Below are 20633 nucleotides of genomic sequence, written 5' to 3'. Positions count from 1 at the left end.
GAGGTATATATACACTCTTGTGTTGCGAGAGGTATATATACACCCTTGTGTTGCCAGAGGTATATATACACCCTAGTGTTGCCAGAGGTATATATACACCCTAGTGTTGCCAGAGGTATATATACACCCTAGTGTTGCCAGAGGTATATATACACCCTAGTGTTGCCAGAGGTATATATACACCCTAGTGTTGCCAGAGGTATATATACACCCTAGTGTTGCCAGAGATATATATACACCCTAGTGTTGCCAGAGGTATATATACACCCTAGTGTTGCCAGAGGTATATATACACCCTAGTGTTGCCAGAGGTATATATACACCCTAGTGTTGCGAGAGGTATATATACACCCTAGTGTTGCCAGAGGTATATATACACCCTAGTGTTGCCAGAGGTATATATACACCCTTGTGTTGCCAGAGGTATATATACACCCTAGTGTTGCCAGAGGTATATATACACCCTAGTGTTGCCAGAGGTATATATACACCCTAGTGTTGCCAGAGGTATATATACACCCTAGTGTTGCCAGAGGTATATATACACCCTAGTGTTGCCAGAGGTATATATACACCCTAGTGTTGCCAGAGGTATATATACACCCTAGTGTTGCCAGAGGTATATATACACCCTAGTGTTGCCAGAGGTATATATACACCCTAGTGTTGCCAGAGGTATATATACACCCTAGTGTTGCGAGAGGTATATATACACCCTAGTGTTGCGAGAGGTATATATACACCCTAGTGTTGCCAGAGGTATATATATACCCTAGTGTTGCCAGAGGTATATATACACCCTTGTGTTGCCAGAGGTATATATACACCCTAGTGTTGCCAGAGGTATATATACACCCTAGTGTTGCCAGAGGTATATATACACCCTAGTGTTGCCAGAGGTATATATACACCCTAGTGTTGCCAGAGGTATATATACACCCTAGTGTTGCGAGAGGTATATATGCACCCTAGTGTTGCCAGAGGTATATCTGACACACATACACAGTGATGCCATGTCACGCCGCTCACGTCACACGCTTGGCATAACTGGACGCTTGTGAATGGCTTTCAGTTTCAATAAAACAAACTGTTTCCTGTTTTGGATTTTAGTATTTGGCGTCAGTGACGGATGACTTGTTTATAATGGAGAGAATCTTATCAGTTCAGTCAGGTTTTAAATATATGTTCATACAATTCTTGATAAAACATTTTATGCAGCCTACCATTTATTGTCATAAATGAAATAAATACAAAATTATGTTTTGTGGTTAAACTTATTAAAGTGTTTAGATATTAGGTTATCTTGAGGCTTTATTGTACTGTGGAGGCGATGAGTCACAATAACGTGGCTGAAGAAGTATGAAATTGAAATAAGTTTATTGAGATAAAATACACACAAAGGGATGAGGTAGCTCAAGCTATTCTCACCCCGTTCAGTACATCGTGTTAATACATACGTATACACACATCACAAACAATAAACATATTACCAAACATTCTGAGAGATAAACATACATTTCCTCCTTCACACAAGTAAAGAAGTATGAAGTATGTTGACCAGACCACACACTAGAAAGTGAAGGGACGACGACGTTTCGGTCGGTCCGTCCTGGACCATTCTCAAATAGATTATTGTACTGTGGTTATGACTCGCTTGGGGGACTTCAACCTACGGCACCTAATATGGAAGAACCGAGCTAATATAGTTATATCAGAGAGAATACCAGGAAAGTCAAGCCTGGCCTCGGGCCGGGCTTGGGGAGTGGAACCCCCATCAAGCAGGAAGTAGCCTAAATGAACAGGCACATGCAAATGACCTGCTACGGATATGCGACAGATTTGTCTTAAACCAACAAATAGTAGAACCAACTAGTAAAGGAGAACACGCTGGACCTCGGTTTCACTAATAACAATGAATTAATCAGGAACATAATGATTACAAATATCTGTTACTCAGATTCACAACTTCATTGAAGTTCTAACAAGCATGGGCAGTAGACCTGCACAACCAGTCCCGAATCCCAGAGGAGGAGAATCCAGCAAATTGAGATTTAATAATAAACAGTTTAACTGGGAGCAAATAAATCGACAAATAAAAGGATTTGGGAAGGGACGGGGGAAAGGAATGGTGCCCAACCACTTGTGGACGGTCTCGGGGATTAAACGCAGACCTGCAAGAAGCAAGACCGTCGCTCTACCGTCCAAGTGGTTGGGCATAACTTCCGGAGAAGTGAGAGAGAGTGAGAGAGAGAGGTGGTAGTGGGTACTTACCTTGTAGTACCCCCGAGGGTGAAGGTTGGTGGTGAGGTGAACACTCCGGGTCAGGCGCCTTCGTCGGCCGGGTGAATCTTCAGCAGCAGCAGCATCCATCTCTCTCTCTCTCTCTCCACACAGTAGCTGGGTCGTCGGGAGGGGAACATATTGGTGCGGACATCTTGTAGTCGTCTTGGAGACGTCTGTATGAGAGTGGCAGCCCTACTAGACTCGGGGAATAGTGGCAAGAGGTGAGAGCCCCACTGCCCAGGGTCACACACCCGCCGTGCCGCCCAGCCTCGACCCCTTACCAAGCGGAAGGGTGAAATATCTATGTATGATTATACATGTTTGAATGGGTAACATTTATGAATGGGTAACATGCCCGAAACGCTTTGCGTAATAGTGGCTTTAGGCATTGTATGTACTAGCTCTACCTATAAGTCAACCAATCTTTGTAAAAAATTATTGTATGTATGTACCTTACCTAAATAAACATTTTATTTTATTTATTTTTATTTGGGTAGGTTAGGGTAGGGAAGGTTACACTACTTCAGGCTAGGTTATTTATGTACAGTATGTAAATGTTAACCTAGGTCTGATGATTAGATTCACTTGTGATTATTCACAAGGGGACGCGTCCACACAATACAATACAATACAATTTTATTTAGGTAAGGTACATACATACAATAAATTTTTACAAGGATTGTTTGACTTATAGGTAGAGCTAGTACATACAATGCCTAAAGCCACTATTACGCAAAGCGTTTCGGACGTTGCCACGGATTAAACAAATCAAAATCAAAGGTGTACAGTTATTATGGGTTGACCCTGTACACTGAATACTTATTTTTCTACATTTTGTGACTGAGGGGGTATATAATAAATCATATTTTTCATGTTGTAGGTTGCAAGTTGGTGTTTTAAGATGAACGATATAACAGACTCCTCCAAGTGTAGGTAAGTCTTCCTTAATAAGTCTTACCGTTTCTTAATGGCAAATATTGACTAGTATTTAGTTCCTTTTTTAATATATATATTATTGCATATAATACTTTTTGAATCTTGATATCTTGCATTGCACAGCAGGGTGTTAGAGAGGAGTGATGCCTATATGGATAGAGATTATATAAATTATAGTCAGATTTTCCTCGTAAATTGTCTTTATAAATATATTTTAACCATTAATAGTTAGGATAACTTGCCTTTCCTTTGCAAATCAATTTATGTTGTAGATTTAATATTGAAGAATGATTAATTGAATATTGTACATTGATTATTGTTGATTGAAGATTTATATTATACTGTAGTTTTAATTGATTAATTGGATTTGTTTGCATCAGGTGAAGCTGGAGAATTGAAGTGAGGATTGATCTCACTCCCCTTGGCTTCTGCTGGCCTTAAACACCTCCAAGATTCAGGTGAGCTCTTGATCTATTACTCAATCTATTACTTGATCTATTACTCAAGTGTAGTCTTGGTCCCTCGAGTGCTTGAGTGATCACCAGTCACACAGGGTGATGGCTCTCGGCCTACTCTGTCACCAACCCCTGAGGTAGTGTAGGCGTCCTTAACTTGCCCTGAAGTAATGTGGCCTTTCCTAGCCTGCCCTAACATAACATGGCCTTCCCTTATTTGCCCTTAGGTAATGTAGCCTTCCCTAACCTGCTCTAAAGTAATGTAGCTTTTAACATAGCTTTTCTTAGCTTACCCTAAAGTAGTGTAGCCTTTCCTAACCTGCCCTAAAGTAATGTAGCTTTTAACATAGCTTTTCTTAGCTTACCCTAAAGTAGTGTAGCCTTTCCTAACCTGCCCTAAAGTAATGTAGCTTTTAACATAGCTTTTCTTAGCTTACCCTAAAGTAATGTAGCCTTCCCTAACCTGCTCTAAAGTAATGTAGCTTTTAACATAGCTTTTCTTAGCTTACCCTAAAGTAATGTAGCCTTCCCTAATCTAGCCTGAAGTAATGTAACCTTCCCTACCCTAACCCACCCAAATGTCACCTATTCAAGCATAACCTACCTTACCCTAACTAACTACCCATACCTAACATAGCCCATAACCTACATAACACAACCTACCTAACCCAATGTAACATATTGTTATTTGTCATTTAAAGTATGGACTGTTAATTTTGCCTAAATTCCAAATTTTGCCAAAAAATTGCATGTTACTTCAACAGTTAACTGGACCAAAGTAAACCATGAATTATCCAGCAGTCGCCGGGGGAAACTGCCCCGGGTCCTCAAAGCTGAACGCAGTGTAAAGAGCCATTAATGGTAGTGGTATAAAAAATCCACACTAAATTCAGTTGCTGAGAAACACAAGAAAAAGGTCTAACAGAAAAAGAACACAGACCACTAACTGTACAGAAGAAGAATGGTTACAGAAATACAATATCGTACTTGAGAAATCAAAAATACAGTAGAACCAAAACGCTCATACCAGACTGAAGAATTACGAACAAGACCTGAAAGCCACCCAAGAAAACTAAATGCAGTACAGTACAATTATATATCTTTACATTTGCAAAGAGCAAATAAAATATTGCGGCAATAATTCATCAGTGGTGAACTTTTTTTTTTTTCTGAAGCCCTGCTTAGCAATGTCATGGACACTGAAAGTAGATCATGATAACTTTTTATGAACCAAATCCATGCAGTGTCAGCTTTGGATATTATCGCATATAATATTATCGATAATATCCAAATAATAATACTGTATTTTATCAAATCACCCCATTCTTTGGGGCACATGTGAGGAATACAAATGAAAACAAGCCTCACTCTGTATCACATACCTACTGCTCACACTGGCAGCACCACGTACCTACTGCTCACACTGGCAGCACCACGTACCTACTGCTCACACTGGCAGCACCACGTACCTACTGCTCACACTGGCAGCACCACGTATCTACTGCTCACACTGGCAGCACCACGTACCTACTGCTCACACTGGCAGCACCACGTACCTACTGCTCACACTGGCAGCACCACGTACCTACTGCTCACACTGGCAGCACCACGTACCTACTGCTCACACTGGCAGCACCACGTACCTACTGCTCACACTGGCAGCACCACGTACCTACTGCTCACACTGGCAGCACCACGTACCTACTGCTCACACTGGCAGCACCACGTACCTACTGCTCACACTGGCAGCACCACGTACCTACTGCTCACACTGGCAGCACCACGTACCTACTGCTCACACTGGCAGCACCACGTACCTACTGCTCACACTGGCAGCACCACGTACCTACTGCTCACACTGGCAGCACCACGTACCTACTGCTCACACTGGCAGCACCACGTACCTACTGCTCACACTGGCAGCACCACGTACCTACTGCTCACACTGGCAGCACCACGTACCTACTGCTCACACTGGCAGCACCACGTACCTACTGCTCACACTGGCAGCACCACGTACCTACTGCTCACACTGGCAGCACCACGTACCTACTGCTCACACTGGCAGCACCACGTACCTACTGCTCACACTGGCAGCACCACATATCAAAGCTTTCGTGAGGGTGCTAAAAAGTCAACTTATCAGTTTTCTGGTAAAAAAAAACTATACAGCTCAAGGTGACAGGGCAGCACAGGAAGATCTTATCTTTCACAACTACAGTACAGTACTTGATCCCAGAAACAAAATTGTTGGGCCATTAGAAGCAAATCATTATCCTGACACTGTATAAAAAATTGTTGAAGAAGGCATTTAGAAGAAGGAAGCCTTCTTGCCTTCATGAAGAAGGCAAGAAGGCATTTGGGAGCCGGTCAGCCGAGCGGACAGCACGCTGGACTTGTGGTCCTGGGTTCGATCCCAGGTGCCGGCGAGAAACAATGGGCAGAGTTTCTTTCACCCTATGCCCCTGTTACCTAGCAGTAAAATAGGTACCTGGGTGTTAGTCAGCTGTCACGGGCTGCTTCCTGGGGGTGGAGGCCTGGTCGAGGACCGGGCCGCGGGGACACTAAAGGCCCCGAAATCATCACAAGATAACCTAAAGATAACCTCCACAGCTTCAAAAGCAGACTTGATAAAATTCCAAGTTGTTTTAACACTCCAGGTACAATTTGGTAAGCAGTATGGCTGTAAAGGATAGATCTCGCTACCTGTAGATGCTGATAGTTAAGCAGGCCCTCCCTCCACCCGTACCCCTACAGAGTCTTAACACTCTTTATATGCTGGAATGAGAGAGATGTTAGGAGATATGTTGTTACACGTCCTCTGTAGGGACATTTCATATTTATGTCATATTCACTAGGTATTTCAGATCAGGATACCTTTGTTGTTGTTTTAATTTCTCATGTATATTTTTGTTTAAGCATGCACATGTAAATTGGCTTCATATTTGACAGCAGTGTGAGCTTGGTCTGGGTGCATGGACAAGCCCCCGGGGTTAGTCGGGGCTGAGCGTCAGTTCCCAGTACCACAGACAGTTCCTGCAGCCATGTTAGCCAGCAACAAGCGGCCGAGGCTAGACACTATTCGTCCACCTATTCCCAATGGCCCCGGAATGCACGCGCGACCCCTTGTGGCCCTCCTCGATGGCAGGGACTGTGCCATAGAGATGCCCATCTTGAAGGATGTGGCAACCGTTGCATTTTGTGATGCACAATCCACCTCAGAAATCCACGAAAAAGTAAGTTGAATAAGAGTTAATTGATACATTATATTGAAATTGAGGCCAGTTGCCAGGTACTGAAATTAATTAGGTTATCCATTGCTATAATTAAGTGCTGTACAGTATAAATGCATTATTTACAATTTGGCAAATTTGAAAATACAGTAGTAGTTGCTTGCAATATTATTTTAAACTACTATACTGTATTATTAAATTAAAATTTGTTTCAATTAGTTAATTATTAATTGCTGCTCTTCTCCTGCCAGGTATTAAATGAAGCAGTAGGGGCGCTAATGTGGCACACCATAACACTTACAAAAGAAGATCTCGAAAAATTCAAGGCCCTCAAAGTCATTGTTCGAATTGGCAGTGGAATTGACAATGTAGATGTTAAGGTGCGTGTCACAGTGAACACACGTACAGGACGTGTTGTATTGTCTGGGAATGATCGGTGATTGGGTCATTATAAGTGTAGTTTCTTACAGTGAATTATTAAAGTTAAGGCATGTCCAGCTAAGTTTATTTCATAGTGTGTGTAGTTTGTTCGTGAAAGGTCCAGATGAGATGACAACATTAGAAGAGTGTAAGTATACATTTCTACAACAGTTTTGGTTAAGTATACATTCCAGTACAGTAATATGATAGTCCGGGTCAGGCGTGGACGTCTCCTGACTTGCCAACCAAGTAAGATCAGATTAGTTTCATTTTCTAGCTCGTACTGGCTAGTATGTACAACATTGTTACTGTTGACTAATGTAGCCTCATTATTACAGGCATGTATAACCTCATTAATGCTGGCTAGTAATAACTCATTAATGCTGGCTAGTATAACCTCATTAATGCTGGCTAGTATAACCTCATTAATGCTGGCTAGTATAACCTCATTAATGCTGGCTAGTATAACCTCATTAATGCTGGCTAGTATAACCTCATTAATGCTGGCTAGTATAACCTCAGTAATGCTGGCTAGTATAACCTCATTAATGCTGGCTAGTATAACCTCATTAATGCTGGCTAGTATAACCTCATTAATGCTGGCTAGTATAACCTCAGTAATGCTGGCTAGTATAACCTCAGTAATGCTGGCTAGTATAACCTCATTAATGCTGGCTAGTATAACCTCATTAATGCTGGCTAGTATAACCTCAGTAATGCTGGCTAGTATAACCTCATTAATGCTGGCTAGTATTAACTCATTAATGCTGGCTTGTATTAACTCATTACTGCCGGCTAGGGCAACTTCCTTTGTACTGGCTAATAATAATATATATATATATATATATATATATATATATATATATATATATATATATATATATATATATATATATATAATATATATATAATGTATATGTATATTATACTGTATATATAAGTACTGTATACGATGTACACGATGTATATATAATATAATAAACCCTGTTGTATAAACAAATGTACATCATATAACCTTTAAGTACATATACTGTATATACAGTATAATATAATATATTTATATAAATAGGGAGGGAGTACCACCTCTGGCTGGAAGAAGGGGACCCTTAGCCTCGGAGGAACTCACACATAACACATTAGAGGGAATGTTTAGGTCCTCTCCAATACAATTTCTGTGTGCTTTTCTCCTACCACCCCCTTCCTTTTGTCTTTTGTTGTGCTTTATTAGATATTTAAAGGTTACAAGATGCACATTAGTTAATACAATAGGGTTTAAAAGTTATGGATCTCTTGGAGCTCCTCCACTTCCGGACAGAAACTGAGGACGCAGCAAGCGTTTCCTCTCTGGATCGCCATACTGAGGTGCTGAAACAAGATACAAGCTCCTCTTGGGTCTCCAATAATGTCACTGAGCCTAGAATTCAATTCTTTGCGAAAGCTCAAGGTGCCCCTAGCCCAGTGACTGAGCATCTTGAATGCTATGGACACAAAGATGTACTGACCTTCCAGTTCCAGATATACTATTTTGATGTTACCACTTCCTCTGTGGTTGGCCACAACTGCCTGTTCAGCACTGAAGTATATGATATGTAGGTGTCATCCAGGGTGGATACACATGTGTCGTCCCACACCAGCTATTTTCCCTCTTCTGTAGTTATATTGTGATACACACCATCTGGGTGAAGCACAGGTGTGTGTGTGTGTGTGTGTGTGTGTGTGTGTGTGTGTGTGTGTGTGTGTGTGTGTGTGTGTGTGTGTGTGTGTGTGTGTGTGTGTGTGTGTGTGTGTGTGTGTACTCGCCTAGTTGTCCTTGTGGGGGGTTGAACTGCGGCTCTTTGGTTCCACCTAGTTGTCCTTGCGGAGGTTGTACTGTGGCTCTTTGGTCCCGCCTCTCGACTGTTAATCTACTGATGTACAGGTTTCTGAGCTTCTCAAGCTCTTATCATATCTATATTTGAAATTGTGTATGGAGTATAATTTGTCATATAGGCCTATGCTTTACATGTTATATAGGCCAGTGCTTTGTTATTTGGGTGTGCATGTTATATGCACAAAGGTTTAGATCACGATGACCATCTAGTGCTTATTAAGGCGTCTCAATTTTCCACCATAAACTTGCACAACTTGTGCTAAAAGTTTTAATGTCTCAAGTTTGGAGAGTTATAAAACTTGTTTCACAGCTAACAAAAAGCTGAAAGTTAGACTCGTAGTTAACTCAAAAAATTTCTCGGCTTGATTAAAGTTGGCACATTTTGGAAGACATTGATAAGATTATTCTCAAGATAGAAGAGTAAGTTAGGGTTCATTTTCCGAGGTATCATGGTTCAGGCCGTCCTTCTTCCGAGAAACTATTTAATAGAGAGATGTTCCTGGTCGTTTCCAACTCCAGTATGTGAAGCCGAGGCCGAGTTGTCGTGGAGTTTTAGTCATTTGACGGAAGTTTGGCAGAAAGCTTCCTGAAGTTAAAAACTTTTCTTTCCAAGTTGATAAGTCTCTAAGTTGATTGCTGGAGTCTTCCAATAACAGAGTTTTGGGATAGTTAGAATTATTCTCTCATGATTGGCTTCCCAGTTAAGTTTTTCCAGAGTTCTTTTCAGAGTTTGATGAGGTCTGGACAAAGGAGAGAAGTTGGTGATAGTGTTGAGCGTGAATGTGTGGGCTTGTAATTAGCAGGACTTGGCGCAAATGGTTGAGCAATATTGCTCTTCTTGTCGTGGTTGATTGTTTAACTTTCCTACTTTGTTTTTGTTGCCCATTATAATAATATAGAAATCCCTCTATATAAAGTGGTTTCACTGTAATGGTTATTGCCTACATTGGCGCCTATTTTATGATAATGCTTTCCTCTCTGTTCACCTTTACTTTATCTTTGTTTCTTTTTCTCACTTGTTTTATTGAAAAGAACTGGTTTGGTATGTATATAAAAGTGAAAAGAACACCACTCGATTAAGGGATAGAAAAGTTGAAGTATCAAAACAAACCATTAAGTAATGGATTGCCTGTGGCCAGTTTTTGTGGCTTTTTCTGGTGGCTGCCAGATGAGCCGCACTGCTGCATGTATTCTTAACACATACACAGCCATCAGTAACTTGGCCATACAGTTTGTGCCTTCAGGGAGCCGGTCGGCTGAGCAGACAGCACACTGGACTTGTGATCCTGTGGTCCTGGGTTCGATCCCGTGCGCCGGCGAGAAACAATGGGCAGAGTTTTTCATCCTATGTCCCTGTTACCTAGCAGTAAAATAGGTACCTGGGTGTTAGTCAGCTGTCACGGGCTGCTTCCTGGGGGTGGAGGCCTGGTCGAGGACCGGGCCGTGGGGACACTAAAAAAAAAAAAAGCCTCGAAATCATCTCAAGATAACCTCAAGGGGCATCTGAGCCTAGGGATTGTTTTCTATCTAGTGGTGTAATCTGTATTTGCAATGCTCTTTCAGAAAATGTTTTTACAACATATGATCTTAAATTATTTAGTGGAAGATATTGTACTTATATACAGTATACTAGATATGGTGAAAAGTTATATAAATGCAATATTCCTTAACTGTTTCTTTTCTTTGAAGGGATTATTTATTTTATAATGCTTGAAGAATTGCATGTTGAGAAATATTCAGTGCTTCTTCTATAAAGGAAGAAATATGCCAAACTTATGCCTGTACACTTCAATGTCAGTCAGCCTAGGGGGTCTGTCTTCAGCTATCTAAGTAGTATTGACGAAATAATAAATTATTTGAATTTTACCTTGCACTATTTTCTAAAACTGATGGCAAGTGTGTAGCAATTAGGTCTTTCTGTTTTTTTGTTCATTTAAGATATAAATAAAAATTTAATTTTTGTGTCAAAAAACCAAATACAATATGGTAACATGAACAAAAATATGGAGAAAGTGGACTTGGGAGCTTTTATTTAATAAATAACAAAATGTATAGTTAGGCACTTGCACAGTGGCTAACATATAGTTAGGCACTTGCACAGTGGCCAGCATATAGTTAGGCACTTGTACAGTGGCTAACATATAGTTAGGCACTTGCACAGTGGCTAACATATAGTTAGGCACTTGCACAGTGGCTAACATATAGTTAGGCACTTGTACAGTGGCTAACATATAGTTAGGCACTTGCACAGTGGCCAGCATATAGTTAGGCACTTGTACAGTGGCTAACATATAGTTAGGCACTTGCACAGTGGCCAGCATATAGTTAGGCACTTGCACAGTGGCTAACATATAGTTAGGCACTTGCACAGTGGCTAACATAGAGTTAGGCACTTGTACAGTGGCTAACATATAGTTAGGCACTTGCACAGTGGCCAGCATATAGTTAGGCACTTGCACAGTGGCTAACATATAGTTAGGCACTTGCACAGTGGCCAACATATAGTTAGGCACTTGCACAGTGGCTTACATATAGTTAGGCACTTGCACAGTGGCTAACATATAGTTAGGCACTTGCACAGTGGCCAGCATATAGTTAGGCACTTGTACAGTGGCTAACATATAGTTAGGCACTTGCACAGTGGCTAACATATAGTTAGGCACTTGCACAGTGGCCAACATATAGTTAGGCACTTGCACAGTGGCTTACATATAGTTAGGCACTTGCACAGTGGCTAACATATAGTTAGGCACTTGCACAGTGGCCAGCATATAGTTAGGCACTTGTACAGTGGCTAACATATAGTTAGGCACTTGCACAGTGGCCAGCATATAGTTAGGCACTTGCACAGTGGCCAGCATATAGTTAGGCACTTGCACAGTGGCAAACATATAGTTAGGCACTTGCACAGTGGCTTACATATAGTTAGGCACTTGCACAGTGGCTAACATATAGTTAGGCACTTGCACAGTGGCCAGCATATAGTTAGGCACTTGCACAGTGGCCAGCATATAGTTAGGCACTTGTCCAGTGGCCAGCATATAGTTAGGCACTTGTACAGTGGCAAACATATAGTTAGGCACTTGCACAGTGGCTAACATATAGTTAGGCACTTGCACAGTGGCCAGCATATAGTTAGGCACTTGCACAGTGGCCAGCATATAGTTAGGCACTTGCACAGTGGCCAGCATATAGTTAGGCACTTGCACAGTGGCTTACATATAGTTAGGCACTTGCACAGTGGCTAACATATAGTTAGGCACTTGCACAGTGGCTAACATATAGTTAGGCACTTGTACAGTGGCTAACATATAGTTAGGCACTTGCACAGTGGCCAACATATAGTTAGGCACTTGCACAGTGGCTAACATATAGTTAGGCACTTGCACAGTGGCCAGCATATAGTTAGGCACTTGCACAGTGGCCAGCATATAGTTAGGCACTTGCACAGTGGCCAGCATATAGTTAGGCACTTGTACAGTGGCTAACATATAGTTAGGCACTTGCACAGTGGCCAGCATATAGTTAGGCACTTGCACAGTGGCCAGCATATAGTTAGGCACTTGCACAGTGGCTTACATATAGTTAGGCACTTGCACAGTGGCTAACATATAGTTAGGCACTTGCACAGTGGCCAACATATAGTTAGGCACTTGCACAGTGGCCAGCATATAGTTAGGCACTTGCACAGTGGCCAGCATATAGTTAGGCACTTGCAAAGTGGCTAACATATAGTTAGGCACTTGCACAGTGGCCAGCATATAGTTAGGCACTTGCACAGTGGCCAAGATATAGTTAGGCACTTGCACAGTGGCCAGCATATAGTTAGGCACTTGCACAGTGGCTAACATATAGTTAGGCACTTGCACAGTGGCCAGCATATAGTTAGGCACTTGCACAGTGGCTAACATATAGTTAGGCACTTGTACAGTGGCTAACATATAGTTAGGCACTTGCACAGTGGCCAGCATATAGTTAGGCACTTGTACAGTGGCTAACATTAGGGTATTTTGAAGAAATATCTGAAGCTAAGATGAGACGAATCGATTTCTGAATTATCTTCTGTGAGTGTCTGAATGAGACATGGATTAATTCAGTGGAAAACCATCCTCCGGAAAAGCTTTGATGCCTTGAACTAAAAAGTAAACACTACCAATGTACAAAAATATACTTTGTCGAGATTCACTAAAAATAAAGGAAAGAAAGTCCGGTGTCGCGTATAGACCTCCAAAACGTAGCTAGGAGCATGATTCTGTTTTTTATGGTGAAATTAATTCGGCTGGTTTACATTTAAACAATGGTATTATTGGCAAGTTAATAACCCAATAATGAATAATAACTAAGACTGCTTTAGTGTGGACAAGGAAGTGGGTTGATTAATTGAACTGCTTGATAATAAATTATTGTACTTGAATCATCACAGCCCCAACACAGGATGACAATACAGTATTTTAGATATGGTTCTAATGATAGAGGCCAAATTCATTTATGTTAGATCAGGGGTTCTGATAGCAAAGACAATCGTGGTAATTCGGAATTACAGAGCGGCAAACTCTGATAAGATGCACCGTGACATCGGTAACAAATGGGACTGAACTTCTGAATATAAGCACTATTTAGGAAATATGGAACACATTGAAATGTAAGTTGGTAACTATTGAAGTGAACATTGCAAGAAAAATATAAAGGAGTAATGAAAATGTAATACCAGTATGGATGTCAAACTGGCTCTCAGGGCTATTAGGGGAATAACTAATAACAACTTCCTATAACTAATGAAGACAGTTATAAGAAATTTAGAGGATGGGTAAACCCTACATATTGCCATGACAATGGCAGTGTGTCATGTGGCAATAAATATCTGCCTGCCCCAGTTTGGAATTAGTGTTATAACAAAATAACTACACGCCAAGGATTATCAGGCACTTGACTAACACTTTACCGTAACATGTAACCATAACAAATAAGTGACAGTAATGAATAGATTACTTTCCTTAAGTAACGGTAATGTCTTCTCACAGACATAACAACATGGGATAAAAACCAACACATGTATATGTGAATTTTCAGTAAAGATTTACACCAAGTCTTTCGCATTTTCCCGAGTGCTTTGTCAAGATCTGAGTATGTTGTTAAGACGAGACTTACATCTCAACAACTAATTAATGAGATGTAAGTCTTGTCCTACCCACTTACTCAGACCCTGACAAAGAACTCGGGAGAGTGTGAAAGACTCGGTGTAAATCTTTACAGAAAATTCACAAATACACAAGTGTGGGTTTTATCCTATTACAGTACTTTCAATGTAAGAAATACATTACAGTAATGTAACCGAAGATATGACGATCAACCCACATGTTGGAAAATGAAGAAAAGATGTTGTTTTGATCTGTTCTGGACCATTGTCAAGTTGGGAAATCACAAGACTTGATAATGGTCCAGGACGGACTGAAACATTGTTTCCTCTTTTTGTGACGTATGGTTTAGTCATCCTACTTTCTTTGTTTTAGTACTGTACTGTAAATAGAGTAAGTATTTCCCATTTGTGATTTAGAGGGCAGATGAGGCATAAAGTAACCTCACGTTATAATGTGTGCCCTGCACCACCCCACCCAACCCCACCTCCATACTGTGTGCCCTGCACCACCCCACCTCCATACTGTGTGCCCTGCACCACCCACCCCCATACTGTGTGCCCTGCACCACCCCACCCCCATACTGTGTGCCCTGCACCACCCCACCCCCATACTGTGTGCCCTGCACCACCCCACCCCCATACTGTGTGCCGTGCACCACCCCACCCCCATACTGTGTGCCCTGCACCACCCCACCCCCATACTGTGTGCCCTGCACCACCCACCCCCATACTGTGTGCCCTGCACCACCCCACCCCACCCCCATACTGTGTGCCCTGCACCACCCCACCCCACCCCCATACTGTGTGCCCTGCACCACCCCACCCCACCCCCATACTGTGTGCCCTGCACCACCCCACCCCACCCCCATACTGTGTGCCCTGCACCACCCCACCCCACCCCCATACTGTGTGCCCTGCACCACCCCACCCCCATACTGTGTGCCCTGCACCACCCCACCCCCATACTGTGTGCCCTGCACCACCCCACCCCCATACTGTGTGCCCTGCACCACCCCACCCCCATACTGTGTGCCCTGCACCACCCCACCCCCATACTGTGTGCCCTGCACCACCCCACCCCCATACTGTGTGCCCTGCACCACCCCACCCCACCCCCATACTGTGTGCCCTGCACCACCCCACCCCACCCCATACTGTGTGCCCTGCACCACCCCACCCCCATACTGTGTGCCCTGCACCACCCCACCCCCATACTGTGTGCCCTGCACCACCCCACCCCCATACTGTGTGCCCTGCACCACCCCACCCCCATACTGTGTGCCCTGCACCACCCCACCCCCATACTGTGTGCCCTGCACCACCCCACCCCCATACTGTGTGCCCTGCACCACCCACCCCCATACTGTGTGCCCTGCACCACCCCACCCCCATACTGTGTGCCCTGCACCACCCCACCCCCATACTGTGTGCCCTGCACCACCCCACCCCCATACTGTGTGTCCTGCACCACCCCACCCCCATACTGTGTGTCCTGCACCACCCCACCCCCATACTGTGTGCCCTGCACCACCCCACCCCCATACTGTGTGCCCTGCACCACCCCACCCCCATACTGTGTGTCCTGCACCACCCCACCCCCATACTGTGTGCCCTGCACCACCCCACCCCTATACTGTGTGCCCTGCACCACCCCACCCCCATACTGTTTGCCCCCCCCCTCTCCACCAATCTCCATACTGTGTACCCCCCATCCCACTCCACTCCATACTGTGTACCCCCCATCCCACTCCACTACATTCTGTGTACCGCCCATCCCACTCCACTCCATACTGTGTACCCAAATCCCACTCCACTCCATACTGTGTACCCCCATCCCACTCCACTCCATTCCATACTGTGTACCCCCATCCCACTCCACTCCATACTGTGTACCCCCCATCCCACTCCACTCCATACTGTGTACCCCCATCCCACTCCACTCCATACTGTGTACCCCCATCCCACTCCACTCCATACTGTGTACCCCCATCCCACTCCACTCCATACTGTGTACCCCCATCCCACTCCACTCCATACTGTGTACCCCCATCCCACTCCACCCCATACTGTGTACCCCCATCCCACTCCACCCCATACTGTGTACCCCCATCCCACTCCACTCCATACTGTGTACCCATCCCACTCCACTCCATACTGTGTACCCCCATCCCACTCCACTCCATACTGTGTACCCCCATCCCACTCCACCCCATACTGTGTACCCCCATCCCACTCCACCCCATACTGTGTACCCCCATCCCACTCCACTCTGTACTGTGTACCCCCCATCCCACTCCACTCCATACTGTGTACCCCCCATCCCACTCCACTCCATACTGTGTACCCCCCATCCCACTCCACTCCATACTGTGTACCACCATCCCACTCCACTCCATACTGTGTACCCCCATCCCACTCCACTCCATACTGTGTACCCCCATCCCACTCCACTCCATACTGTGTACCCCCATCCCACTCCACTCCATACTGTGTACCCCCCATCCCACTCCACTCCATACTGTGTACCCCCATCCCACTCCACTCCATACTGTGTACCCCCCATTCCACTCCACTCTGTACTGTGTACCCCCCATCCCACTCCACTCCATACTGTGTACCCCCCATCCCACTCCACTCCATACTGTGTACCCCCCATCCCACTCCACTCCATACTGTGTACCCCCATCCCACTCCACTCCATACTGTGTACCCCCCATTCCACTCCACTCTGTACTGTGTACCCCCCATCCCACTCCACTCCATACTGTGTACCCCCATCCCACTCCATACTCTGTACCCCCATCCCACTCTGCTCCATACTGTGTACCCCCCATCCCACTCCACTCCATACTGTGTACCCCCATCCCACTCCGCTCCATACTGTGTACCCCCCATCCCACTCCACTCCATACTGTGTACCGCCCCATTCTATTCCACTCTGTACTGTGTACCGCCCTACTCCATTCCAAACAAGACATTTCTAACATTCTAAAATTCCTAATTTATCCTCTACAGAACCCACAAAGCAGATTCATACAGCTTTTCATTTTGTTATTACACGTTCTCCGACTGACATCAGTCTGAAAAGAATATTGAGCATTGATTTCATGATCTGTCCCGGTATTAACCCCTGCACTGCTCACCTGTTGTTGGTAACAATTTCACGGTGCAATTGTTAAGGACATATTTTTGTTGTTTTTATAAATGTTCAGCTAATGTTAATGTCAAAATGTTTCCAAACAAAACCATTTTCATTTTAAATCACAAAGAGTGATGAAAACATTAAAAACACATTGAAATGTAGCCTAATTAGTGAAAATAGCTCAACCCTCAGAGTGCCTTCAGACGTTCTGAGTAGTTTAATGGTTTAAGTGCTCATTAAAATGAGTGAATAATTTGTTGTTGCTTCCCTTATTGATTATATTCCCAGCTTAAGCACTAACCAATGATCTAAAGCCTGCAATATTGTTTGGTCTATTATCATTTAATTTATTTTAGAAAAGACGTGCTTGTTGTAATTTATTACAAATAACACGGTTTACTAAAACATTCATAGGCCAGAGTACTTTTCAAATTTTAATTTTAATTCTGATTATAGTGCAATTAATTCATGGGCAAGATATGGATAAAAGATATAAGGATTACTATTTTGGTACAGTACTTGTATGTACAGTACCTCTATTTACATCTAGTTAACATTTCTTCAATTTCTGCATAATTGGATGCTTTTTAGGCAAATTCTACTACAGTTGCTGTACCATTATTTATCTTGTAAATATTCTGATAAATTATAGTATAATATGGGTTAAGCTTTTAAAACACAGTGCACTATTGCACTGGAATCTAATTTTTATATACAATTTCAATTTGAAAGTAAGAACCCAAATTCTGATATCTCTCTTGCATTGGGTATACAATATTTCGTGACTATCCTGAGCCTTCCAGGCTTCCTCTTAATATTTGTCTAATCTTCATATTGTTTCTGTTATTTAAACATACCATGTCGTTGACAGGCGGCAGGAGAGTTGGGCATCGCTGTCTGCAACGTTCCTGGTTATGGCGTGGAAGAAGTGGCAGACACCACCATGTGCCTGATTCTAAATCTATATCGTCGCACATACTGGTTGGCCAACATGGTTCGCGAGGGGAAGAAATTTACGGGTCCCGAGCAGGTGTGGGAGGTGTGATGATAGACTTGTGATCAAAAGTGATTACGTGCCGCACAAAAGTTCTGCCAGGCTTTACCTTTCCCAGTTATAACTGTGAAACATTAAAGTGTGTAGAAACTTTGTTTGCGGCTTGTAATCACAGTTTGTCCTTCAAATGGAATTATTAGGTATTAAGGTAACATGGTACAGTATTTGAAAAGAAAGATTTCCACATTTTTTAAATTTAATTCAAGATAAATTTTCAGTATGGTGCTTAATCTGAGGAAATTTCATTTGACACCATCATTAAATTTCATCTGGACTTATTCAGTCCATTAAGAAATGTTGATTTCCATTTTTATAAAGAACCTACGAGATCTCTATTTACAAATAATTATTATCCAAACCAGGTTCGAGAGGCAGCCCAAGGATGCGCTCGGATACGTGACGACACACTGGGTATTGTTGGTCTTGGTGAGTGCTGAGCATAGTTCACTCTTGGGCCTTTACTTATATTCCCCTTTATATTTTGTACAATAATGTCTCCAAGATATGGACTGTATCAGTCTAGACCTATTGAGGATATTGAAGCAATTCAAATTTTGGAGAATTTTGGCTATTTATCATCAAATTTTGAGTTTTCTTGCAGCAATTGATTGAACACATTTTGGCCCATACATAAATACCAATAATACATATGCTAATTGTGTTATATACTGTAATAGTAAAATTGCTGAACAAAATGTTTTGCCAAGTAAAGTTCATTCATATTCTGGCTAACAGTGAAATACTACACAATACTGTACTTGTAAACTGCTGGGATCAGACTCATTCAAATCTGAGTCTTTGAAAAAATTTGTTTCCGTCTTTGCCAATTGAACGTCTCCATTTGTGTTTCCATTACATTCCATTTCCTTTTTTTTTCATTACATTGACAACAATTCACATTAATGGCAAGTGAGCATCATCCCTCATTGTACACAATTCCTCAAGACATAACTGTAACATGTTTGTGTCTGAAGTGAGGCACATTTGTCTATAAATAAATAATGAAGTCATTAAAAGTCTAAATACTTTCTGCACCAAATTTGCATGCCAGCATCTCCCACTCAGATGCCATGACTCTGCTGTCTTTTCTTGGTAAAGGAATTCAAAGTGAGGATTAGGGCAATGAAAATGGTGATGCTTTTACCATAAGCATCGTAAAATGCTTAATGTTAAGGTATATAGTAAATGCAATACAAATGTCACATAGGGCTACATACTCTTGACGAACTTCCTCCATTGATGGCCAGTGAAACTTTTGATGGGTATGCTACAATGTTTTTCATGAACTGGTACTGTAATACTTACATCTGTTGCAGGTCGCATCGGGTCTGCGGTGGCACTAAGAGCAAAGGCGTTTGGGTTCAATGTCACATTCTATGACCCCTACCTATCAGATGGTATAGAAAAGAGCCTGGGAATAACCAGAGTCTACACATTACAGGTACGTTGACATTGAAGGTGGCTTCCACACCCATAGTAATAGACAAACTGTTACACTTACTCTGGTTAACACTTTTGCATTCCAGTGACATTAAAATGTATCGTCCGTACTCTGTCAGTAAGCACTCCGATGACAATAATACACATCAGCTGATTGTTATTCATAAATATTTGTCTTCATCACTGTTCTCCATAATCTAAAGTACTGTACACGTTTGCCTTTGCATCTGTTATTTAGAGACTTTATTTGTAATTTATATTTTGTTGTTGTGATATAATGTGCAGCTTGTACCTGTGACACTGTCCAGTAATTCTACTTCAGTTTAGTTCACATATACAGCTGTAGTCATTCTCTATTCTAATTACAACATATAAGAGCGGCTGCCTACCTTGAGGTCACCTGGAGGCTCTCCCCGCAGCCTGCTCTCTACAATAAAATATAATGGTCATAAATTTAGCTCAACCACATCATAAAAGACGTATTATGAAAAATATTACAATATAATAATAATTTCAATAATAAAAAAAAGAAGTGTCAAGAGTACTGTATATAATAATTTGTTAGCAGTAACATGGCATAGGTTTAAGAAATTTCTTCGTAGTTTAGTACTGTACCAGCAAAGGAAGGAAATTGGCCTATGAAATGAAAGCTGAGAAGTTAGA

The 20633-nt window shown here is 42.5% G+C and overlaps 1 protein-coding gene across 7 annotated transcripts in view; it reads left to right on the top strand.

The window, feature by feature from the left end:
- The first annotated feature begins 2409 nt into the window (after positions 1 to 2409).
- Positions 2410 to 20633, top strand: part of CtBP (C-terminal binding protein) — a 35563-nt gene continuing 17339 nt past the window's right edge. The window contains exons 1-8 of one of the 7 annotated variants that reach the window (XM_069334345.1): positions 2410 to 2504; positions 3164 to 3216; positions 3600 to 3677; positions 6630 to 6910; positions 7159 to 7287; positions 18348 to 18515; positions 18893 to 18956; positions 19847 to 19971. In XM_069334345.1, coding sequence (XP_069190446.1) covers positions 6650 to 6910; positions 7159 to 7287; positions 18348 to 18515; positions 18893 to 18956; positions 19847 to 19971 — 747 coding nt within the window. In that variant the 5' untranslated portion in view covers positions 2410 to 2504; positions 3164 to 3216; positions 3600 to 3677; positions 6630 to 6649. Of the gene's footprint in view, positions 2505 to 3163; positions 3217 to 3599; positions 3678 to 6626; positions 6911 to 7158; positions 7288 to 18347; positions 18516 to 18892; positions 18957 to 19846; positions 19972 to 20633 lie in introns of all 7 variants that reach the window. The other 6 variants (XM_069334346.1, XM_069334344.1, XM_069334350.1 and 3 more) reach the window with 6 other exon arrangements.

Source organism: Procambarus clarkii, chromosome 31 (assembly GCF_040958095.1).
Source record: "Procambarus clarkii isolate CNS0578487 chromosome 31, FALCON_Pclarkii_2.0, whole genome shotgun sequence".
NCBI lineage: Eukaryota > Metazoa > Arthropoda > Malacostraca > Decapoda > Cambaridae > Procambarus > Procambarus clarkii.
The sequence above is the reverse complement of the archived record's forward strand: the minus strand, read 5'-3'. Positions and strand labels throughout refer to the sequence as shown.